This window comes from Dermacentor albipictus, chromosome 5, assembly GCF_038994185.2.
Source record: "Dermacentor albipictus isolate Rhodes 1998 colony chromosome 5, USDA_Dalb.pri_finalv2, whole genome shotgun sequence".
Lineage (NCBI taxonomy): Eukaryota > Metazoa > Arthropoda > Arachnida > Ixodida > Ixodidae > Dermacentor > Dermacentor albipictus.
Genome location: NC_091825.1, coordinates 158,244,083 through 158,269,561, shown reverse-complemented (window position 1 = coordinate 158,269,561; position 25,479 = coordinate 158,244,083). Strand labels below are relative to the sequence as shown.

General features: G+C 43.5%; 1 protein-coding gene and 1 long non-coding RNA gene across 13 annotated transcripts in view; one reads left to right on the top strand and one right to left on the bottom strand.

Moving 5' to 3' along the window:
* LOC135916647 (uncharacterized) overlaps positions 1-25,479 on the bottom strand; it is a 465,480-nt gene that overhangs the window by 383,123 nt on the left and 56,878 nt on the right. The window lies entirely within an intron of this gene.
* LOC135916637 (MFS-type transporter SLC18B1-like) overlaps positions 1-25,479 on the top strand; it is a 50,389-nt gene that overhangs the window by 20,961 nt on the left and 3,949 nt on the right. For 5 of the 7 annotated variants that reach the window (XM_065450052.2, XM_065450054.2, XM_065450051.1 and 2 more), the window contains 11 exons: positions 2,026-2,426; positions 8,916-9,011; positions 9,102-9,175; positions 12,348-12,495; positions 13,499-13,567; positions 15,312-15,411; positions 15,853-16,013; positions 16,408-16,506; positions 20,422-20,510; positions 21,292-21,387; positions 21,992-22,066. In XM_065450052.2, the coding sequence (XP_065306124.1) occupies positions 2,091-2,426; positions 8,916-9,011; positions 9,102-9,175; positions 12,348-12,495; positions 13,499-13,567; positions 15,312-15,411; positions 15,853-16,013; positions 16,408-16,506; positions 20,422-20,510; positions 21,292-21,387; positions 21,992-22,066 (1,343 nt within the window). In that variant the 5' untranslated portion in view covers positions 2,026-2,090. The remainder of the gene's footprint in view (positions 1-2,025; positions 2,427-8,915; positions 9,012-9,101; positions 9,176-12,347; positions 12,496-13,498; positions 13,568-15,311; positions 15,412-15,852; positions 16,014-16,407; positions 16,507-20,421; positions 20,511-21,291; positions 21,388-21,991; positions 22,067-25,479) is intronic. The other 2 variants (XM_065450056.1, XM_065450055.1) reach the window with 1 other exon arrangement.

Sequence of the window (25,479 nt, the reverse complement as noted above, 5' to 3'; positions counted from 1 at the left end):
AAAGAGTATGGACCTGCCACGGGTTGTGTCTTAACAAGTTCGTGAGTACTGGAGCAACTATTTCTGATTGCTGGCTTTCCTCGAAACTGCGCACGGTGCCTACGAAGAGGCAAGGCACGAGATTGTGTGCAGCAAGAGAATTGACCACAACAGGCTGATCTTGCGGAAAGCAAAAGTTAACTCGTATGCCTCCGCCGATGGCATAATTCTCATGTATTTCGTGCTTCTCAATATATGGCGCCCCATGGACGTATCTCTGGCCATCTTCCGTCGTAACATGCAGAGTTTGATGGTCTTTTTCTGCATGGCACAAAAATCAGCCTGCAAATATTTTCAAGCAACAGAAAAAAGTAAAAAAGGCACACCAGTGCAACAAATAGAGAAAAAATGTAAAAAAAAAGTCATTCACTTCCGAAGTCTATTTTTGGTCACTCTGCATCAAATGATACCTTACAACTTCACTGTTCGTTAGTCATCCTAAAGTCGGGATTGCGCTCATGCTGTAAGTTAAGCAAGTTGATCTATGCGAATCACCAGTCCTTAAAAAAGCTGGATGTAAAATAATTGCTGTGTTTATGTTTTTCTTTCTGATTCATTCTTCGTTAAGCCCGCTGTGCTGTTCTACCAGATCTTGCGGACGCGAATTAACCGTGCCTATATGACAGGTTTATTTTTCGTACGGATCACATCATTTGCAAGATGTATTGGAGGAAACAATTCAGACTTTGCATTAAGGCTTTGTTTGTTTTTGCAAAGCAAAATAGTGTTTGCTCATTTATGATGCTTCTTATATGATCCGGTGATCTCAGAGCTTCCTCGGAGCTTTTTCAGAGCGCAGACCACATTTCAGAGCTTCCTCAGAGCTTTCCCACAGCTCACAGCACATCTCAGAGCTTTCCTCGCTGAAAGTATTTTAAGCAATAAAGAATTAGAACTAGTTCTTCAAGAGCTATGAAATAGAACTTTGGCGAGAATAAAAAAAAAATATTTTTTCGACTTACAGCTTAAACGTAATCTGACCTGTAAAAATCGTATCCGCCATGGAGGCTCGGTGGCTCGTGTTTGCTGCCCACCGCAATCAAGCGGCGTCGATTCGCAGCAATGGTAGCCGCATTCTGATGAGTGTAGAACAACGAAAAAAAAACATATCTTTCCTTAATTGCGTTCAAGATCTTAAAATTGAGCCTCATAACTAATCCCGAGAATACAACCATGCTACCAAAGCACCTTTCGTAACCTCTGTATTGGTTTGGTTATTAAGTTCAATCTATACATCTGCAATTGGCGATAACACGCCGCGGTATCATGGTCGCTATGGCGTTGCGTTGCTGAGCTCGAGGTCTCGGGTTCGATGCCGGTGGCGGCGGCTGTAGTATTTCAAGGGGGGCAAAAAGCAACAGCGCTAGTTTACTTTCATATGTAGACGCACGTTAAGAAACCGCAGGTGGCTCAGATTATTCCGGAGTCCCCTCTACAGCATCCCTCCGAATGAGATCCTAGTGTTGGAACCAGTAGAACACAAATTAAAAAAAAATTTCATATCAAGATTTTTACATTTCTGTTTTCCTAAGTGAGAAAAGTGGTATACATTTTTCGTAACGGTGCCTTAATAATATAACGCTTTTTCAACTGTAGCCAACGGCTCTTCTGCACTCAAATAAATAATTTTCTCAGAGGAAAAAATACACAAGCGACAGCAGTTCTTGGTGGTGCACCCATATTGCCTAACATGAATAGCACGGCACATCGATGCCTTTACAAAACTGGCGCAAAACAAGGGGTTACTTGGAGAAGTGATTGACCGAGCTACTCGAGTTTTATCAGTTAGAATGCGTGTTCTCGCTTTTCGAAGCTCGGAAGTGAGGCTGGCCCAGCAAGCAGCGCTGAAGCCGTGTGGAAATTTGTCGCGATAATTACCCGCTTATCGCGGAACTCTGTCGGTCCAGGGGCGCGAGATGATTAGCCCTCGTGTTATGCTTCCTTGCTTTTCGCCAATTTCGCAACAATCCCCCCCACTGCGCGCAGACGGTGACCTCCTCGCGCACCACAGATCAGGAGATACCGGCCTGGTTGTGACGCGCTGACCACAGATGGCGGCATCGCTAACGACGAGGAACGGCTTTTCCGGCAGCTTCGGCGGAAATGGCGACGCCGCTACCAACGGAGCAGCCTTCGTCAACAGGGCGTTCGAATCGCACGAGCGTTCTGCTAACGGCGGCACCGATGTCGCCAAGACGGTGCACCCCAGCTACGGGTCGGCCATATGGAAAGATGACTCCGAGGCCGAGAAATCAAACAGCAAGGAGAAAGCACCGGTGGGCTGCTGGGAAAAGTGCAAGCGTGATGCCTGGCTACTACCTCTGGTGCATAGCGAGTTTTGGATTTCAGCTGCCTTCTCGCTCATTCAGCCCTTCTACCCAATTCTGGTGAGTGCTTGGAAAGAGGACTATATGATAGCTGTACATAATTCTCGTTAGAAATTTAGAGCGCAGGAAAGACGAGAGACGAAGGAAGTCTCACAAACACTTTCTCGTCTTTCGTGCGCCTCATGTTTCTTACGATAGTGAACTACCAACTAGCCCACATTTCTATCGCGGATGCAATATCTCAAAAGTGCAGGCTGCGCTCCGAGGAACCCCATCATATACAGAAAGCTTCATTTCGTTTCGCGTTCCACAAAGAGCTGAAAAATATTCATGGCTCGGACACCACCGCGCCACGTGAGCATTGGTCATTTGCAGCGACGCGCGACAAGAATAAAAAAAGGAAATGCAGCGGTGCAAACAAAATACCGGCCAAGGTTAATTTAGGCCGCCTCGAATGCTTAAACAGGCAAAGCATCCTCACCACTGAGGAATGTACACGCTCCGTTACTATCATAACAAGTTTGCTGCCACCGGGAATACCGACCGCGGCAGAGTGCTCGGAAGAAAGTAGACTGGTGTTTTTTTTTTTCAAAAATAATGCATCATGGAGTGTATCCTCCAGGACCTAAGCTTCTCTTTACTGTTATTGCTTATATTCCTGCGCTAAAAAGAAGCGTATATCTCAGCTATCCTACATTCGGTAAAATTGATCTGCTTTATTTCGGAACTCAGAAAGCAATATTTATCGCTGGTTGATTTTTTCGGCATGGCGAAGCTAGAACGAGAAAATATTTGTAAAACAGGCGTTCAAGATGTTACCAGAAAAACACTTCGAGCCCTTATTGTAGCCATCTGATAATCCAATCTACTCGAACTGCTGTTTTATTGACTTCAACTTGCTGTTTCTACTGAGGGTGTAAAACAATCGAAAAATATTTGCGATACTTCATGCATAACTCGTCCGAAAGAAAATAATAATTATCCCGTGTAAGGGATGAAAGTTGCTATACACGAGCTAAAAAGAGCGGCTATTTGAAGCACATTTCACTTTCTATAAATGGGATTTCGGAGTGCTTTTGTACAGTTCCCTCTCTAATAGCGCTATGAAATGCAAAACTGCAGTCATAATGCACCTTCTTGATTTCCTCTTAAGGAATGCCAGCTGAGTTCACCACCTAGATCTTTATTGCAGTCAAATGCAAATCAATCAACGTGGCCAGAGTTTGCGTCTTTTCAGCCCCCTGCGTACTAATCTTCCGGTTGCCCGAACTCCTTATGCTTTGAAAAAATCAATTATCTAGATCTTCGCAATTTTCAGCAACAAACGCAGACACGACATGTCATGATGTGAGGAAGCCTTCAGCTGCTGACTTGCCGCGGGAAGCAATTTCCTTAGTATAGTGCATAGGTATTGATAATTTATTTATTTATTTATTTATTTATTTATTTATTTATTTATTTATTTATTTATTTATTTATTTATTTATTTATTTATCTATTCATAGATACCGCGATCTTTTACAAGATCTTAGCAGGGTGGGAACATACAAGTACATTCATACAAACATATCGTTCAAGCAATCATACCGCCGTCTGCGGCAAGCAATCATGCCGCAAGCAATCTAGTTGTTCAAAACTGATTTTTTATCCCAGCGGTCTTACCCCTAGGTTGATGGGTGCAGTAAGAATATCATTCTTTCTCTTTCTTCCAATGTATTTCCTTCATTATACAGTCATCACCCTTCACTACCGCAGAGAGACACTCGAATGAGCGACCAATAAGAGATGCCAATATGCTCCGACATTCTAATCGCCAATGGTCGGTATCAGCTTTTGTAAATGCAACCATCTTCTGCTACCACGACTTGCTACTCGTTCCAAGATGTCGCTTACTTTGTAATCTCTCTTCTATTTTTTTTTTGTCTTTTTAATGTCGCTAACCCCTGTTCTCACTCTTTCCGTGTGCATCAAGAAGTCACATAACGTTTTGGCCGATTGTCCTGCATCTTGGCATCTGCATTCTCTTGACCAAGGTGAATGTAGAGAAGTGGAAAGTGAGGGAGGGAAGGAGGCCCGAGGAGGACAAATATTTCAATCAAACTAAAGACAACGGCGTCCTGTGAACTAGACCACATCCTCACTAGACAGAAGAAAAATAAAGAGCCCATAGGCTGTTCACTTTAGAAACTGTTCGATATCTTTCGAACGGCAAAATATAGATAGCCTGACGTCAACAAAATAAAACGATTCAGCTTTGGTCATCTCTTGGAGAAAGCGAGAAAACAATTGTCTCGATCCGTGAGTCGATACCATGCGCGGACGCACAGTGCACAGGCGTGTTTCTGCGACCCAGTAGCCGGATTCCTTTTTTTTTTCTTTGGTTTTATCGTGGACGTCTGCACAGCACTTTTGCTTTCTTACAACGTTCACTTAAGCTATATTTTCAAGCATATGTTCTTGCTGACATCCAAAACATAAATATTTATTGCCCTTGAACGATAACATGATTTTTAAAAGATAGCACAAAACAACATATGGCGGGGACGGCACGATGGAGCGATTTTTACTGCAATTCCTTTTCCTTTTCATGCTTTGACATTGGCCTGAGCTACAGCTCCGTCTTTCATTGTGTCAAAAAACTAAGAATTGGGATGTGAACAATCCCTGCCATTATGCTTCATGCATCGCGAATTTTCATTGAGCTTACGTTTATTTCTGCCCAATTTTGCTTAGCTCTTCCTTTACCATTAAACGTGTTGCGAGAAAATGGCCTGGTGATAGTGCGTCTAACCGTTAGCTGTATCTGTAGTACAGAGCAATCGTGCAATAAGTTCGACACCAGAAAGTAGATTTTTTACGAAAAACAAACGCCCAGGTCTGACATGGCACATATTGTAAACAGTGGCGTAGCTACAGGGGGGGCCGGGGGGCCGTGGGCCCCGGGTGCGAGGGGCCGGAGGGCGGGGGGGGGGGGGGGGGATGGGTGTCATATACGTCTGAAGACACCCGGAACTTGATATCCTCGCCTTCCTCGACAATAGCCGGGGGGGGGGGGGGGGTGACAGAAGACCTATGGGCCCCGGGTGCCAGACGACCTAGCTACGCCACTGATTGTAAACCAGCAACCTTTCCGTCTATAACAGACACGCAGGGAGAAAGACTGCAACAAGGTCAGCCAAAAAGATGAAAAACTATCCCTTATGTCTATGATCAGCAAACTCAACTTTGTGGGAGTAATTCGGTGTGATTTGTAAGCTATTTATCTCAGCCGAGTAAACAAACAGCACAGACATTCTACGCTATCTTCACCTACGTATCGATGTCCTTTTGCCAGTGTTTTCTTTTTTTTTTCCTGAAGTTGCAAAGAATACAGTGAGAACAGTCATACAGCGACTTTCTTCACCTTTTTTTGCTTTGTCCAAAATGCTCGGCAAGCGTATTTTTGGCATCGATCTTAGCTAACGTACTTACAACACTTCATGTAATAAACCGCAAACGTTCTAGCTCTCGACAAAGAAATTACCAAGCAGCTGTTCCTGCAGAAGTGACTACTAATCGTAGGCTAATATACGCTAGTTTTCCGCCCACAGCTACGTTGGCTCTAATCAGCACTGCCTCACGGAATGTTGCAAACGACGCATGTCGCTATGCCTACGTAGCACTCGCCTTGTCATCTTGATAGCGGGCAACACCCCTCGCATACATGCTTGCGCTCAGTGAGATAAACGACTTGCAGCCCAACTCGGGCTTCTCTGGGCATACCACTCCTGCGCGTGTCCTAAAACCTTAACACGGGAAACTTTTTATCATGAGGACGGGAAGTAATGAATCCTCAGGAGGTTCTGTATGGTTCACCCACGAATCGTACCATGATATGTCTGGTTCTCGTGTTGTTACGGACATTGTCTTTTTTTGTGTATACATTTTTTTAATAAATCCTTTTACTGGTGACTCGACGCTTTCGTTGTTTTTGACTTCCTTGTACACGTCTATTACGACTTTCGCATTTTTTTTATCTATGTGATTAATTCCTACCAGACAGCCTATCTCTGTCTCGATGCAGAAAAATATGCATGGCCTGCCTATCAATCCAAACCAAACCAAGCCAAACCAATCCAAACTCTGTATTTCGAGCGGCTCCTACGTAGAGACGACCTGGCCTGCTTTCGGCAACCCCACGACTGGTTTAAAGCCGTCTTTAATCTTGCCTCAGTAATTTCTTAATGTTGATTTCTTAAAAAATTCTCTTTCGGTATTGCGCTGCAACAATAATTGGCGTGGCTGCACAATAGCAGGCACTTTTTGAGATCTGCAGGATCACAAAGCGTAAATGAATGACCCTGCAAAACTTCACGTTGCAAGTTCCTCATTGGTGCATGGGCGGTAGGTTTTGTAAAGTTCGAGCTTCGACAGCCTTGCCTTGACAATTACGCTTCGACATGAACACTCCGTGTGGTTCATCTTATTATAAGCGTAAGATGAGAGTAAGATGATGAATACGTGGACTTATAAGGCATACATATAGTTAGAAGAACCGCAGGTAAGCGAAATATATTCCATCTTGCCGACCAGCTATATGTCCATGCGTGCGATAGCTTCAACAAGCAAACTTAAGCATCTGCTAATCAGTCATTTTATAAGTGTAAGAAATTAGGAAGCGGTGGACTTACGTACAAGATTTGTCTTAGAATTTATCATCACGGGTGTTAAGTAAGTGATTGTTTCCTGAACCAGCACTTTTTTCTCAAAACCGCAGTTGGTCAGGTCTTTGGGGAGAGATCCAGCAGTTTGATTAAAATCACTTTCTCTTTTACGTTTGCGAATCCAGCCCAAGCTATTATTCCATCACCTCTCTTATGTCTCATTTTAATCATTCCACGTCAGCGACACTATGTCGGAGACAACGTGCATGTGCCCGAACCAAGGTGATATGCGCAACCGCGATTCTGCGGCTGTATCTACATGTTGGTCGTGTTCCGGCTTATCTTATCGGTGTTATTATGCTGGCATATAATGCAATCTCCTGCCTGCATGGCTACTGGCTAGTCATCCGCGTTCTTGCTAAGGGTCGCGGTGGGGGTCGTGCGTGACGTTGTAAAGTGTCTGTGTGGCTACGCTATCTTACGGGCGGTAACGCACACATTCCGCGATATGCTCTAGCCTTCTGGCCGTTTCGGGTTGACAGCTTCATTCATTCGTGGAACTTCGAGAGCCTGCAGTTTGTGGAGGACGAAAGCACGCCACTAGAAACTGCCATAATGTGAAGAATCATTGGGGAATATGTAGGTCACAGCATTGTGTGTATACATATGCGCTTTTCCGCGGCGTGATGGTATTAACGCTCTGCTGGAAATTAAAAACAAAAACCTTTGCTGCGAAGAGCGGCGTAAGGTGAATGCGTAAGGGGCACAGTGACATTTGCAGTAGCCTTCCAGTGTTATTTTACACTTCGTAGACGCACTTCCCAAACTGTTCATGATATCGCGCTCCACCGGGCAATGCATCGATAGGCGACGACGCAGCCAATGGTTCATAAAAGAGCCTGCACAAGCGCGCGACCCCCGGAGTCCTGAGTCCTATGTTCGCCCCGTTCCATGCCATATCTTCTTAGCATCGAAAAATTCAGTCTTATTTAGCCGCACAATGCCTAACGTATAACTTGTTATACTCATTCTTATACCTCAAAATTATTGCTTTAGCGTGGTGAATTTAACAGAAAGACCAGAGGTAGTGATGTTTTTTTTAATTCTAGAGCGAGTCATCAGTTGTAGGCATACATGCATATGGTTGAGAAACCCAATGAATAATTAATTACTTCTCATAACAATCACTTGCTCTATTAGAAAGTAATTCTTTGTTTTTTCCTTTTTACTAATTCACTCCTCATAACCAAGCATAAAGGTGAACAAGTCGTCATAATATTCCTCGATATGGAATGGTGTTTGAGCTTTCCGGTGTTCTGTACTCAAAGAATTTCTTGAAGCTAAAGTGTCAATGTTATGTTTTATTGCATCAGGCTTTTAACGAAACCTTATTGCCATAGCCCACAGCACAACTTAGTCAATGTCATTATTTTAGCAAGAATATATTTTACGCCATCCACAGCTACAGGTTTTAGACATATTTACAGCCATGTCACATATACCATGAGGAATTCATCGTCTACGCCATTCACAATGCACCGTTAACATTACGTTTGTCATGGCGCTCTTTGGCCGTATCTGACCCTTGCGCCATAAAACACCACACATCATCAGCTTTTCGGGGTTGACCTCTTACACGTGTACCTCATGCCCATCCGGTGCAGAACTAGAAGTTATTATGACAACTCCTCTCGGAAAAAGATATATCATGCTAAAAAAAGAAAAAAGCACCAACAGTATATGTGACTTCTTTAGCAAGTCATCATCAGAGCCGACTATGGTGGTAGGCTTGGTGTCTCTTTCACTAAAATTGTGATCTCTAAGACACTCATTTCTTTTCCAGTATCCAGCGTAGTTATCAGTTGCATCAAAGGCGCTCTATTCATTAACATTTTATTCCTCGCAGGCTTCTTCAAGAGGCATAGAAGCGTGGAAGTATGGATTTGTGTTCTCCCTTTTCAAAGTATTTATGTTGATTGGATCCATCACCGCAGAAAAAATGGTAAGTGCTTACAGAATTATTATTCCCGTGTGCATTTCATATAGGAGTGAATAAAGTAATAAAACCATTATTTTTCGTGGTGTTCTTCAGATTACCAGGATCACACCCACAGCCTGTTATCTGTTCGGGCAAGGAGGGTTCTTCATTTTCACGATCCTATTCGGGTGAGTCCGACTTCCTCAGGCCGGTTCAATATATTATTTTTCGAGTCCGGTTTCTGCTCTTGTTTATGAACAAGCGTGCAATTATGCGAAACCACGTGGCTATAGCAAGAAAATAAGCCAACTAAAGATATTGCACCGCCCGATCAGCGTCTGTCACTGTCACTGTCACTGACACTGACTAATCTCATAATTTATAGCTTGGTGAAGCTTGGTTATAGCTTAGAAAAACATTACAAATTCATATTTCGAACTTGGTGTAAGCTTACGAAGCATCGTAATTTTGCTGCTTACTCTTTTTATACATTGGCAGGCCTTAACTTTGCCAAACTGGTCATTCGTTTGATCATTGGTTTGTGTGTTTCATTGTTTGTTTGTATATTTGTTTGTACTTGTTTTTATTTATTCAAGAATACCTCTAAAGGCCTACAGATGAGAGTATTACATAGACGGGCAGAACTGACAGAACTTATCGCTTAGGTATAGTACTATACAATTAGTTGCATTATGTTGCATAAAAAAGCTTCAAAGCGCACAGACGTAACAAATAAAGGTAAAACAAATTAAGAAACAACTAAACCTAAAATTACAAGGTGTCAGGAGCAATTTGCAGTTATGCAAACAAGCAATATAATTGCACTGCGACATACATTTGCGCACTACGTAGAGAAAAGTAAAAGCACTGGCTCTGATATGAATAAAAACACTGGCTGAACAAATCACTAGTGAAAAAAAAAACTGATTGTCATACATTGAGACATGGATAAATATGATAATAAGGCATCGCCTGTAAGAGAACAAATGTAATACGTAATTATTTAACACAGGCAAGTGATAAGTGAGTGAATTTAGTGTACGCATGACCACAACTATACATGCGTTGACGATGATGTCATGTGAAACTTGAAGATGAAATGGTAAACATACGTTAGTCTTCGTTCAACGAGCGCATTAATTCTTGGAATCGTGTGACGTCAGGCTGAGTTATTGAATTATTTAATTCAATGATATAGCACCAGGAATAAATTACATGGCAAGGGGAGATGTTTTGCACCTTACGCGTTCGATTTTAAAAATTGATCTCGGCGTGGAAACGTGACTGTGGGTTTCTGGAAGAAATCGCGATGCTTAATTGGATGGTGATAAAGCTTGCGATTGAGAGAAAGGCGAGTAGTCTTGCAGCGACACGATAGTTGAAGCAATTCAGCGCTTGTTTTAAGAGCAGTGACACTAGCGAAAATTCAGTATTCAGAATCAATGAGTGGCACAGCACGGTTTCGCAAGGATCCTATGTTGGCAATAATGTAAGCCTGCTCTGGGTCCCAGATGGCGGATCCATGTTCTACTTTTGGACGGGCTAATGAAATGTAAGCAAGTTTACAAATTTGCGCAGCAGCTTGTGGGAGGTTGCACTTGAGCAGTCTTAATGAGTGGTTGGCAGATGCAAACGTTTGAGCAATATGGTACTGCCGTGATAAGTCGGGCTGCAAGTGCAGCCAAAGTTGCCTATGAGTATTAGTAAGTACGACTGGCTGGTTTTTAATTGTGTAAGCACTTTTTATCCAGGAAATGAAGTTAGTGAACTACATCTTTTTGGATTTAGAGAAATTTAACGGCATGAGCCAAGTGGTGTACCAATCATCAAGCACGTAAAGATCGCTTTTTAAAACTAAGTGGCCAGCATTACAAGAAATATTACAGCAAATCATGCAGTCGTCAGCGAATAATCTAATACTGAAAGAAACGCGACAGGGTAAGTCATTTACATAAATGAGAAATAATTAGGGAGCATAAACACTGCCTCGAAGGAACCGGAAGTTTCATGCCCGACAGAAGAATCATGGTTATTAGCTGTTGTAAATTTTGTTCGAGAACATAGTAAGAACTTTATTCATGCAACTACGTCATGGTATCACGGTTATCACGGTTATCATGGCTTCAGCTAATAAAAGGGCACTACAACGTTGCTACATCATGCTTTATCCCTTTTTCTACTGGTTATGTTACACGTCATCGACACTGACAGACAATAACACCGTTAACTACTAAACAGAATTGCTTCAAATTTTCCTTTCTTCCTAGAACTATTGCTCGATAGAATAATCTTACTGAGGACATTGTAACCCAATGCGCACTGCCATTGTTTGAGTAGCATCTATGTTTGTGTAGCGAGTGATTCACTGTGTGTGGTTCAGTTACTGCTTGCCTTTGCACTGTCGCGCGCAAAAGCTGCAATAAGAATCATGCTCGCGGTTTTATTGACTGTACAACGCAAGTCGTCAATAAAATCCCGCTTGATTGTAAACGTTGCTGTACCGGGCAAACGGGGAGGTGCATTAATGATCGCCTGCGCGAGCATGCCGCTTCACTAAAACGAAACCCGTACAGTCATCTGGCTGCCCACAGCAACACGTGTGGTTGCAGCCCGATCTTTAGGAAGTGCGAAATAATTGGCAGGTATAGTGAAAAGCGTGTGCGCGAAATCTTTGAAGCATTTTGCATATTGAAAAGTGGGGACAAGCCGGTCAGTTCGGCGTCCCTCACGCTCTCAACAAAAGAACTTGATTATCTTCTTGGCAGCCGGTTATCGTTCTCATCCTCCTTTTTATGTTCTTTCTCACATTCATGATGTCTTTATATGCCGGTTCTGCAAATAAAACATTTGGTTGCTAGTCAGCGCTCTGTCCTCTTTACTCGCTCGTCCTGTGTTGCGCTGTTCGTGTATTTATTCTATATGTTCTTATGCTGAGATGCAGCATGGCAAATGCGTACACAAGAACGTAATTTGTTTCTGTTTTGCTGCACATGTATGTATGTGTGTATGTGTGTGTGTGTGTGTGTGTATGTATGTATGTATGTATGTATGTATGTATGTATGTATGTATGTATGTATGTATGTATGTATGTATGTATGTATGTATGTATGTATGTATGTATGTATGTATGTATGTATGTATGTATGTATGTATGTATGTATGTATGTATGTATGTATGTATGTATGTATGTATGTGTGTGTGTGTGTGTGTGTGTGTGTGTGTTTGTGTGTGTGTGTGTATGTATCTTCGAGCAGCATCGGTGACGGCCATGAACTCAGGAAGACTCATCGCCTATCTTTGTCATGGGTTGTATGTGGCGGTACTTAACGCTTTTTGCGCCATTCTACAACATGTGCAGTTGCCTCTACTGGTCGCCCGGAGGCAACGTCCTGCTGGGCCTGTCCATGGCATGCGTCGTTCTCGGAGGCATCACCAACACATTCTACCTTGTCAGCATGTTCGCCGTCTTCACGACGCGCTTCCCGAAATATAGAGGAGCTATAATTGTAAGTGCTTGCAGATATTCACGCCATCTTGTCTCAAAAGCGCCTCAAAACTGCAGCTGGAAGCTCGCAGATAATGACGTCGTAATAGCAGTACACGACGAGCGAAGCATTCAGAATTTGTTTACTACCTCTAAATGTATCCGTATGCACACAAAGAAAACACCCACAAAATAAGCGATACATCTAAGTTGTATACCAGTATTCGTTATGTTCGCAAAAGTTGTAAGCATCAAGAGCATCGTGCTGGAAAACTAGTTCACCGCTTCCACTATAAAATCAGACCTGGAACTTCTTGTCAAACATCGACTCGACTAGACACATGTCACCGACGACACCAACCACAGCCACGTTCGCATTCATTGCAGCAATTCACGGCATCGCAGCAGCATATTGCCCATACTATCACCTAATAGTCAAGGTTGTACAGGAATACAATTTGAAGGCAGGGATCATTATAATAATGATGATGAGGAGCAGGAATTTGAGATTCCTTGATATTTTTTTATAGACGTATACAAAGAAAAAACTTTCTGTTTACGCAAACTTGTTGTATTTACTTTCTTCCCACCATCTCCAAGTTTAGCTGCATATATGGGATTCATTGTGTGTCGCGAGGAAGCCAGACGTATCACACTGACTTTGTTAATGCAAGCACCCATAAAACCTTAGTCTTTTTATCTCGTCACGGTTATGAAAGTTCCAACGAATGTAATCATTGCAAGATGCATTATGTCCTCAAAAAACTTAAATAACCGTTTGCCAAGCAAGCATGGTTTCGGCACACAATTCGTAGGCAATAACCTTGACACAGTTTGTCTTCTATGTACACAATACTCATTTTCACATTTAACCGAGCAAATATTTTACATGCATATACTTTAATAGCGTTCGTCCTTTATCTGAGATATTCGCTTGCATATTTTGACGAAGATTGGATCTGGTACCAAAGCTCTCTAGAATTTTTCGAATCGCATAAACCTGATGCTGCATTTCACGTTTTCAGGCGTTCCTAGAATTCCTCTGGGGATCTGGCAACATGGTGGGATCGGCTATTGGCGGCGCTCTGATTGACGTGAGTGCGCCGTTGTTTTGCTATGAGTCACCTCATGCAACTGCTACAGAAACCATAGCTCGTAAGCAGAAGCCAGATAATTGCACATTAATTTCAATATTTGAATGCGTTGTGTACGCATTAAAATGCCGAAGTGAATTTAAGCATGCCCTGTCATTTGCTAGCTTTCTGAACAAGAATTTGTCCCCGTACATAATGAAAAGCAGATATGCTCATCTGGTGAGAAGGATTTGCAAAACCTTCCTGATTTCCAGTGAGAACAGCCTCCAAATAAATTTCAGCAAGGCCTGAAAGTCTAAAACTTAAACTGGGACAAATAAAAGTAAGACTGCTGCGCAACCAATGGCAACAAATAACATTTTTATTCATGTTTAAACTGTATTGATTTTTCGGGAAGTGGAATAATTACCAACGCATCTGAACTGCAATTGAACTCTAAAACATTGTGATCTATTGAACTTTTGCATGGTCACCAGTTCCTTAATTTAGTTTCCTTGTCCTATTGGTTATGTTTTATCTCTTCGACTAACGTATATTTTCTATCATATAATGTCAAAATACAGCATGTTATTTGGATTAATGCACCATCATTGGAACACTTTGCCTGTGACCGTCAAATACGAGCCTCTTTTTAACTCGCGTCTTTCTTACTGCCTCATGGTGGGGCGTAAAACTACAGCGGTCAATCCAGGTAAGCTGAGCTTGCTGCGAAAAACGTGGTTCCCGTGACCTCACTCTTGCTTTCTAAGATACACCACCCGTGCTTCAAAAAACATCATATATACATATACATATATATATATATATATATATATACATATATATATATATATACATATATATATATATATATATATATATATATATATATATATATATATATATATATATATATATATATATATATATATATATATATATATATATAGCATGCCATGCGGACCCGTTGTGGTGGCGTAGTGGCTTTGGCGTAGCGCTGCTAAGCCCAAGGACGCGATATCAAATCCCGGCCGCGGCGGCCGCATTTCGATTGGGGTGAAATGCAAGAACGCCCGTCTACCGTGCATTGGGTGCCCGCTCAAGAACCCCAGGTGGTCAAAATTCACACGGAGTCCCCCCCTACAGCATGCCTCCTAATCATACCGAGGCTTGGCACGTAAAAGTACATAATTAAATAAATTAAGGCTGTGCTGCGGCTATAAGGAGTCAACGCTGAGCAGGTCTGACATTTTTCGCAAATTCGCACACCGCTGTTTCCTATCAGCTTCGTCATCAGCAGTATCATCATATTTCGTTTGCGCACGCGCAGTACGTAAGCAGCGTGTCGAACATGCCTTGTCAAAGACGTTAACCTGCTGCATCTCATGTTGGACATGTCACAGCAAAAAAAAAAAGAACACTGAGATAGAGAGATGGGTACTTCTTTTCTTTTTTTTTGAGAATTTGAATACGCTTTCTTCTGTTTTACTCATCCGCCACACTCTTCGTTTTGCTAAGTTCGCTAGTACTGTTTTGTAGAAAATGTCTGCTGTCAATCGTGCTTAATACACTTGCAAACAAAATAAATCACGTCAGATTCGTCGTATCACTGACGCACATGTTCTTGCGCTGCGTTCAATGCGATGAGAATTTGAGGGTTTTTCTAAACACTTGTTACACGTACGACACCGTTGAATATAGCGTTTATTCTCTCTCTGTCAATGCTGTGTTAATTATTGCTGACGATATGCCCTCTCCATTGCAGGCATGGGCCTACCCACTTCCGTTCTTTGTGTTGGGAGCCGTTACAATGCTCTCATTTCCTGTAATCGCCAAATTTAGTTCGAAACTCAACCAGTACTCAGGTAAGCCCAATGAATTCACCTATAGAAAACAACTTCGGAAAGCAAACTGAATAAGCATTACAACAAACTGAATAAGCGTTCCTTCCACAACCTTCGATAAATAAGTTCACAGCGATACTACGTACTCAGAGCTCAAAGTAGAAGGCGGCATTGAAACCCATAGTGACAGTGGACGATTTGCACGCTTTTGCCTACCACGTACCTCAAAAGTAGTATTAACCCGCAAGTCTGTTGACCAACTTGCACGCATTAACAAGCCACGTTTAGTGAGGGTGCAATACATGCCAAATGGGAGGGTAAACGTTAGAACTGCAACCAAGAATAACAAGTATCGTGTGCCGCGGAGCTTCGTGCTCTCTTTTAGGCTCCATACGCGTAAAAACTGTTTTCTTTTCTTCTTTGCTTTCTGTGAATTAGCGTAGCGATCGTTATGTTTTTCAGAGGATGATGAGAGCGATGAGGTGCAAGAAAAATGCAGCCAGAACAGGAGCTACTACTGGCTTCTTATCGACCCCGTGTTTCTCATCGACATGGTGACACTCATGATGAGCTGGATCATTCTAGGATTCAACGAGCCCACGCTGGAACCCAGCCTAGAGGATGTCAGTATCTCAGAAAGGCCATTATTTAAGCTCCTTTTCAAGCACAGACGACGTAGAGTATTGTGTCGGGCTGTTATTAAATATATTTATACTTGTACCCTAAAAGCTCGGTCGGCTTTGACATGAGAGGGTAAAACAACGAAGCAATAAAAATGGACAGCACGCAATAACGTATCTGAATATATGCACATAGTTAACATATATTACCCGTCACACAAAATGGAGTTTAGCAGCTCTCTCGTAGTTCATGCCTAGGATCCCTATATCTTTTATCGCACGCTGACCGCTAGTCCTGCCGTCTTATCATTCACATGCCGAAGTGGCATTTTCTTGGACGGCCATTCAACGACCTGAAAATCAAAGAAGCTTGCTGTTTGGTTCTTCTTTTTTTCAGTTCAACCTCACTGGTACTATCTTGGGCAGTGTGTACACGGTCCAGTTTGCCAGTTATTCCTTGGGAGGCTTTATTGCCGGTGCCTTCTCTCACTATAAGGTAGGTAAACCGTACAACGAAGCCCGAGTAATACCAGGAATGATGGAAAATTACAGAGAGAGCCAGGCGATGCACCTCAAGTCTAACCGACACATGCAAAAATTTTGTCAAGGACATTGGGGTGACCTCTGCGCCTCATTCACTCCGTTTACTCTGCTCCCGAAAATCTGGCAAATAATTAATTATTTAAGTCATCCAATATCCCAATGCAGTCCTTTCAGAGCCCTGATCACAGCTTTTGGGGTATCCGAACGGGACGCTTGCGAATCAATTTTTGTCATTCTGACAAAAGTTGAACAACCTGGCCCACCTCTGAATACGATAGCTGCTTCTTTAGAGAAGGAAGTCCAAGGTGATTGTGAGCTACCTCAATTTTAACTGAACAGTACGTATTCTCTACTAGAGTTGCGTACCGCTCTATCTCTAACCCGAGGGAGGGCAGCGACTGGCCCAGACAGTATTTCATATTGCGTTTTGAAAAAAATCTCAGCCCCACCAATACGTTTTTCTAGACATACTCAATCACATCTGAATGGAAGCATACGTTCCCTTGTGTCGAAAGATCCCAATCCTTGACCTGGTAACGTTTGTGGAAGACGAGGCGAACTGTGGCAACATCACTGCCGCTGTGTTCACAGACATTAAGGCGGAAGCCTTTAATGGCTCATTGTCAAGGTCTTCTGCCGTTAGCAGAAACTGTCACAGCTTTCCGGCCTCCTGATTGGTCTCCTCTGTGTCATCACTCGTCACTGTCGCTAGGCAAAGGTGTGCGCCTCCTGGTTGGCTCATGTGCGTGACGTCACTGTCGTCAAGTGCGGGTGTCGAGGTGGTTCGGCGCCGCGCGGGATAACTCATCACATCGGCACGCGTGGCGGCCGTGTGTTCAACGGTGCGCCCTGACGTCGTTGTCGTCAGGCGCATAAGGTGGCCTCCCGATTGGGCGCTGTGTGGCCTGACGTCACTGTCGCGAGGCGCACGTGACGACCGTCTGCTTGGGTGTGGTGTGGCGGTGGCGGTGGGGGCAGTTTACTATGCGGTATCGTGTGGGAAGGATGCCTCGTTTCGCCAAATCAGTGTCTGCCAACACGCGACGTGCGGCAGGCGCTGAACGCAAGCGGCGCTAAGGAGAGGCTGAGCGTATACGTCGCATGCATCAGGGCGGCGAGGCGCGTCCGACACCACAGAGTCCAGGGACGCGACCGGCCATCACAAGAGGCAATGCTTGTTTTGAAGCGACTCACTGCATCTCCGGGTGCCAAGGCAAATGAAGCTCGGAAGCGCCGTGACCGCCATATTGCCGCGGCAAGCCGAGCAAGTACAAGACAATCGAGCGAAGTGGATGATGAGGATGGCCAACTACACCCCGACACCGCCATGGAAGACGCGTCTCTTTCTGATCCACAAATGGCGCAGCAACAGTTCGGCGCTGCAAAGCAGCCATCCTGGATGTGGACCCACTAAAGCCCAAGGAGTTCACCGGCCATGAGTTGCAAGCCGACATCCTTCCAAATGACAGCTTTGAAATGATGGACTCAGGAGACCTCGAAACGATAGACATAGGCGTAAGCGGCGTTCCAAGCATTTAATAAACAAACAAACATTAACATAACAGTGTACGAGTTATGTGCCCCCGTGGTGTTTCCGACGCCACAAATCGCCATTGCCAATGGTGTCAGGCTTCCGCCATTTCTCACTTTAGTCTCGACAAAGTTTCTTCCGTTCTTTAGAAAAGAAATCGACTCGGTCGCCCACCTGTCTGTTTTCCAAGGGCTTGCCTTTCTTGGAGTGCATGATCATGCTTTAAAATGGATAGCAAGCTTTTTGTGAGACAGGCATACATTACAACCAACGATGGCGAAAGCGCTTATACAATGTGCACAAAGGCGTACCCCAAGAGAGCGTTTCAAGCCCGCTTCTTTTCCCCGCTGCAATGGCAGGCCTTCCGGCGGTGCTGTCTAATGTCATGAGTATATCTCTGTACGCAGACGATTTATGCATATAGACATCTTACAAATCACTTGAGATCATCGAACACCATATTCAACAACGTGCAGTAAGCGATTACCTCAAGGAGCGAGACATGCAAATTTTTCACGCAAATTCAGTAGTTCTACCATTCACAAGAAAGAAAGTGAAGAACTTGAAACTCTCTTTTGGCGGCCGTACCATTCAAATTGTACGCAAGTATCGTTTCTCTGGTGTGACTCTAGGCTGCCAGGTAAGATGGACTTAACACGTACCTACTCTGGAATGGCACATCAACGCCACGGCAAATGAAGTAGAGAGAGAGAGAGAGAGAAGGGAAGACGGAAAGGCAGGGAGGTTAACTAGACTGAGTCCAGTTTGCTACCCTACGCGTGGGGAGGGGAATGGGGAATGAAAGAGAAAGAGAGAGAACTTAAGTGTAGGTTGTCTATAGGCGGGCACTCAAGTCCGTTGCCTTCAGGTAGCGAAAAAGCGCTCTAACTGCTTTTTGGGCCAATGAGCTGTGAGGCCAGGCTCCCAAGATCTTCGCTTCCGTGAATGGCCTGTCATCCAGTCTATTTAATGCACACTGGAGAGTCTCACGTTGATTATCGAAGCGAGAACAGTGGCACAGAAGGTGACTAATGGTCTCTTCACACTTGCACTTAGCGCACATTGGTGAATCCGCCATTCCAATGCGGTAGCTGTAGGAGTTGGTGAATGCTACTCCTACCCACAGCCGACACAGCAGTGTGTAGTAGCAGTGTGTAGCAGCAAATGAAGTAGTGGACAGAATGGCTGCTGCGGTGCATGCTTTGAACAAATTCACACTATTGCCATTGTCTGTATCCGACGCGAAAACGGCACTTCGTCGACGGAGGCGCAAGTTATCGCCAATCATGCAGATTGATGAGCGGACAAAATCGTCTCTTCGTGCAACACGGACTCCTTGTAACAGCGCTGGTCCTCTGTATATGTTTCTTCCGTCCATATTTATTTGCGCTGGTTAAATTGGCGCTAAGTCGAACCACGTGGCCCAAACTGAAGCACTCCTCAGCCAAATTTCCCTTGTTGCCCTTCGCACTGAACCTCGAGATACGGAACAAGTTTTATACAGACTTTTACATCGTCAAAGTGGCGTACAAACTCTGTGTTCTATGTTGTGTACGGCCCTCTTCCGAGTGTGCGCATTGTGACATTCCAGAAGGTTCTGTAAAACATATCCCAATAGAATGGCCAATATTTGACCAACATCGGGAAACACTTCGCGATCGTCTTGACGCCTTAGATGGACTTTTCTTATTTGTAATTACATTGCTAGGTCCCCTGGCCCTGTCCTTATAAACAAAGACAAGTTGTGGAAGAGTTGCGCGATTTCTTTTTTTTTTTGTGAACTGGGACCTCATTACTTGTACATGGTACTGTTCTAGTGACGTAATTTTATTTCGCGAAAACGTTTTAACGACTTTGCCGTTGTTATCATGTCGACTTTGTACTTGTCCTGCCATCGTAACTTTGCGTGCTTTGGTGTGTTCCTCCTTTTTCTTCTCAATTTATTATCATTACATTTTTTCCGCGCCAGTGAATTTTTATGTGCTTTTCTTTGAATTGATCTAGTTCAGCAGAAGCAAATGCTGCTCGTGCTTGTCAGGGGTCATGCGCTGACACTCCATTGCAAATTTGCATAAATTCCAGCTTTATTTTGAGCGCCTTGAATATTTGTGGATGGCATGCAACGTGTCTTTTTCACTCGAAGGGACTGTGAAAGCTTTCGAATATTACTTTTTTGTACTGTTTTCTGGTGTAGTGCTTTTGATGTGTATTTGTTTAGCAACGATATTGGGATAGCAGGCTCTTTAGTAGCCAAACTTTCCATACTGCCGCAGTTAATAAACAAGAACACATAAATCGTTTCTCTTTGCATTCTGTCTTCTCCTTGTTTTTTTGCAGTTGGAAGCTTTCTACGCCATGGTGGGCCAGCTGTTTACCATAGTGGCGTATCTTGTGATAGGACCTGCGCCATTCCTACCTGTATCGCGGTAATGAAGGCAAATCATTCGCATACTTTTATGCATTTCGTTCAGAATTTAAGACATTCCCCTCTATGACCACCAATTCAATCTAGAAGATTGCCTGCTTGTCAGAAGGAATTTTTAACCAAACATATACGTACTAGCGTTATTTTACCTGGTGACTAATCGTGCAAAAATGGCAAAGCAAGAAAGCGTTTCGCCCACAACGAGAAACGCAACAACTCTACTGTCTGTGATTAAGGCACGCATGCACTTACGTATACGTTCAAGTCAACAAATGCTTCGAGCTAACAAAGATTCGGGTCACTCCTTGGTATACTGTATGTTCCATGCTCGATGTGCATCTTCTAGGCTTTATTAAAAATGTATATAGTTCTTTCGGCAAGACCAAAGGCGTCTTTAACAACTACATTTTGCTGCTGAGCACGAGGTCGCGGGATTGAATCCCGGCCACGGCGGCCGCATTTCGATGGGGGCGAAATGCGAAAACACCCGTGTACTTAGATTTAGGTGCACCCCAGGTGGTCGAAATTTCCGGAGTCCCCCACTACGGCGTGCCTCATAATCAGAAAGTGGTTCTGGCACGTAAAACCCCACAATTTAATTTTTAATTAATTTAACAACTACATTTTACATCGAAATGCCAAACACGCCATGTATTATTTTTTTATCACCTGTGCGTTCCCGGAAACTATAGTCCTATCTGCAGTGACTTGCTTGTCCGTTCGCTTTCCTAAGAAGCCTACTTATCTTTATTTCTTTTTCTTGTTTGTTTTCTTTTTTTCAGGACGCTAGCATTGGTTTATATTTCGCAAGTTTTCACCGGCCTGGGAATGTCAGCGCAGTTTGTCTGCGGATACTGCCACGGACTGAGACGTGCTGTGTAAGTCTCCTCTCGCAAGCAAACTATGCTGGCCCACATTGACGTTTATCGTTCGTTCACTATATCTTACCTATGTTCTTTTTCTACACGTTTGTAATTGTAACTGGCTCCCCCCCCCCCCCCTATGTAATGCCCGAATGGGCCTTTAGGGTATATGAATAAATAAATAAATAAATAAAATAAATTAATTAATTAAAGAAGGTATAGGCCAATGCTGAAGTGATTCGAGCATGCCCTATTCATTTAAGCATGATTTCAGACCTACCCCCCTTCCTATCCCCTCGTCCGTAAGTTCAGGGACATTCGCCCTTGTGATCAGAAAAGGTGAAGTAGGTCGCCGTGCACTAACACTGACTGCTAACGCACGCATTTCAATTTTGACGCAAGTGGGCACCTTCTGCGCATAGAGTTTTGCGCATGCGTAGTGTGTGTATGCGCAGAATCTTGGTGTGCTTCGCGCAGGCATGCACGCCTAGAAGTTTGACTACATGCTTAACTCCAACTGTGCAGCTGTCGCCTACCCTAACGGTCACTTTAGTGTGATTTTGCGTTTATATATATACCTACGCATGTATGTATAATGTGCTGTTGTTTCTTTCTTCAGACAACGTGGATACCCCGACAATCTTCGCACAAACGGTTTTCTGTCAAGCACAGTGCTCACATTTGCAGTATTCGGGTGAGTTATAGGCACAGAATTCTGGGTCATTACGCATTAACTGTACAAACCATTTGGCTAAACCATTCCCGATTTTACTTGAAAAATAATAAGGTAAAAATAATAAGGTAATAATAATAATAATAATAATAATAATAATAATAATAATGAACTTCAACAAAATACATTCCCTCACCAGAACAAGAACTGGCCTCCCTGGTGCAGCATTCGTGAACTATTTCCCAAGTGACTCATTCGATCATCCAATAGCCCTCAGTCTCCAAAAGCTGCGGAGCAGCTGACCAAGGCGGCGGTCAGACCTGTAACGCAGCAGAGGGTGCTAAGAATCTCTAGACCCAGACAGGCCGCCAATAAAAACTGGTCCTGGCAACATTTAACACCCGAATTCTTTCGAGTGAAGCTAGCTTAGCAGGCCTCTGAGGAACTATCAGGCATTGTTTGGGTCAAGAAGTGCACGAGGCGCCCGGATATTCTGCATTTCATGCAGAATATCCGGGCGCCTCGTGTGCACTTCTCGAGCTTGCACCTAATTCACACCTTCTGGTCGCGAGATTCGGGCCAATGGTCAAAGGAGTCGCAGTGCGCGTCGGTGCAAGGAAGCGATATTCTTGCTTTTTTGCCCTCTCTTTGGTTGTGGTGCTTGGATCTCTGCAAGAGACATATCATTGGCCTTAATGAGGTCAGAAGAACTGGTGAGGCTTCTGCAATGCTGACTAACGACAATGTCCTCTGCTATAGAGTTCTCCCAGATAAGCGATAAGGGGTAGGATCCCTAATCCATTAGGACATAGCGGACAACATTGATGAATTCTACAGCATTAATGAGAGGGTAGCAGTAGTCGTAATCAAACTTGATAACAGGTAAACAATAAAGGTAGCACACGCCTACGCTCCAACCTCCAGTCATTATGATGATGAAGTAGGTCAGTTTTATGAAGATGTTGAATTAGCGATCAGAAAAGTGCAAACTCAGTATACTATAAAAATGCGTAACTTCAATGCAAACGTGGAGGAAAAGTAGCCTGGTGAATAAGCAATTGGCAACTACGGCATCGATTCTAGGTACGCCAGAGGGGAGATGCTTCTAGAATTCACGGAAAAGAATACGCTGCGAATAATAAACACTTTATTTAGGAAGCGTAGCAACAGAAAGTGGACCTGTAAAAGCTCCAATGGTGAAAAAAATATTAAATGGAGGGAGAGGGAGAGAAAAAGAGAGGAAAGGCAGGGAGGTTAACAAGACGCATGTCCGGTTGAATAACCTGCCCTGCAGGAAGGGGTATGGGAAAGAAGAGAGCGAGAGGAGAGATAGAGAGAGCACAGTTTCACGCACATTTTAAGGTTAGCACCGATACTACGCATGGTTGCCAATACCTGTCGACTTGAGGTATTTCAACAATGCTTTCGTGGCTTTCTGCGCCATCGACGCGTACGGCCATGGTCCAAGACTCTTCATTTCAGAAAATAGTCAAGAGTCCAGCTGTTTCAATGCTGTCCGGAAAGCTTAAGACTCGGCGTTGTACTAGGGACATATACCATCGTTTCTGTGTTTCCAGGAGAGTCGCACATTGGCGTATCCCCTATTCCGATGAGGAAAGAGTAGGCTTTCATAAATGCCGCTCTGATCCAGAGGTGGCACAATACTGTCGCCTCAGAGCGGGAAACTTTTGATGGCACTTATATCTTTAAGGATGGATCAAACCTATGAAGATGAGACTTCGGGAGGTTGGGAGAAGACCAGAAGAAACGGAATAGATTTCATGCTTTCTGCCGATCCCAGCATAGGGAAGGATGCTGAAGTGCTAGGTAGAGTAAAGGAGTAAAGTGTAGGGATCATAGGTTGGTGAGGTCTAGGTTTCAGCTCGATTTGAAGAGGGAAAGAGTAACATTAGTCAGGGAGAAACAGACCAGTTCACGCTGGTACTTGTAAACAAATATGCAGCCTTAGAACAGCGATATGAAGATGACATAGAGGTAATGAATCAAACTGTAACTAGGCTGGCTACAGAAGCAGCAATTGAAGCGGGAAGTAACACACCAAGGGAACTAATAGGTAAGTTTCCCCAAGTAACGAAAGACCTCATAAAGAAACGACAAAGAACGAAAGTGTCCAACTCAAGATATCAGATATAATTCGCGGAACGGACAAAACTGATCAACAAAGATAAAATAAGGGATATTCGAAATTGTAACGTGAGAAAGACTGAGAAAGCAGTAAAGAAAGGACGCAGCATGAAATCAGTGAGAAGAAAACTTGGCATAAGACAAGCTAAGATGTATACACTGAAATGCACTGCACGGTAATATTATCAGGAATTTGGAAGATATGGTATAAGCAGCTGAAGAGTTCTATACGAACATGTACAATATCCATAGCAGCCACGATACCTTCATTTGAAGTAGTAATAAACAAATTAAAGGAACGCCTCTTATAGCTAGCGATAAAGTTAGAAGGGCCTTACAAAACAAGAAACGAGGAAAAGCAGCAGGAGAAGATAGAATAACAGTCGATTTAATCAAAGATGGGGGAGACATCATGCTTGAAAAGCTTGCAGCCCTTTATACGAAATGTCTCACGACGTCAAGGGACGCAGAAAACTGGAAGAATGCAAACATTATACTGACTCACAAACGGGGAGACGTTAAATAATTGAAAAGTATAGGCCCCTTAGTTTACTCCCACTATTATATAAAATATTCACCAAGATAATTTCCAATAGAATAAGGGCAACACTGGACTTCAGTCAACCAAGGAAACAAGCTGGCTTCATGAAGGGATACTGTACAATGGATCACATCCATGAAATCCTTCAGGTAATTGATAAATCTGCTGAGTACAATCGGCCTCACTATACAGCTTTCATAGATTGCGGAAAGGCAGTTTATTCAGTAGAGATGCCAGCAGTCATAGAGGCATTGCGTTATCAAGGAGTACAGACCGCTTACGTAAACATGCTGGGAAATATCTACAGAGATTCCACAGCCACCTTAATTCTACACAAGAAAAGTAGGAAGATACCTATAAAGAAAGGGGTCAGACAAGGAGACACAATCTCTCCGATGCTATTCACTGCGTGCTTGGTAGAAGTATTCAAGCTATTAAACTGGAAAGGCTTAGGAGTAAGAATCGACGGCGAATACCTCAGCAACCGTCGGTCTGACGATGACATTGTTCTATTCAGCAATACTGTATACGAGCTACAACAAATGATTGAGGACCTTAACAGGGAGAGTGTAAAAGTGGGAATGAAGATTAATATGGACAAGACAAATATAATGATAAATAACCGGGCAAGGAAACAAGAGCTCAGGATCACCAGTTAGCCTCTAGAGTCTGTAAATGAGTACGTTTACCTAGGTCAATTAATCACAGGGAACCCTGATCATGAGAAGGAAATTCATAGAAGAAAAAA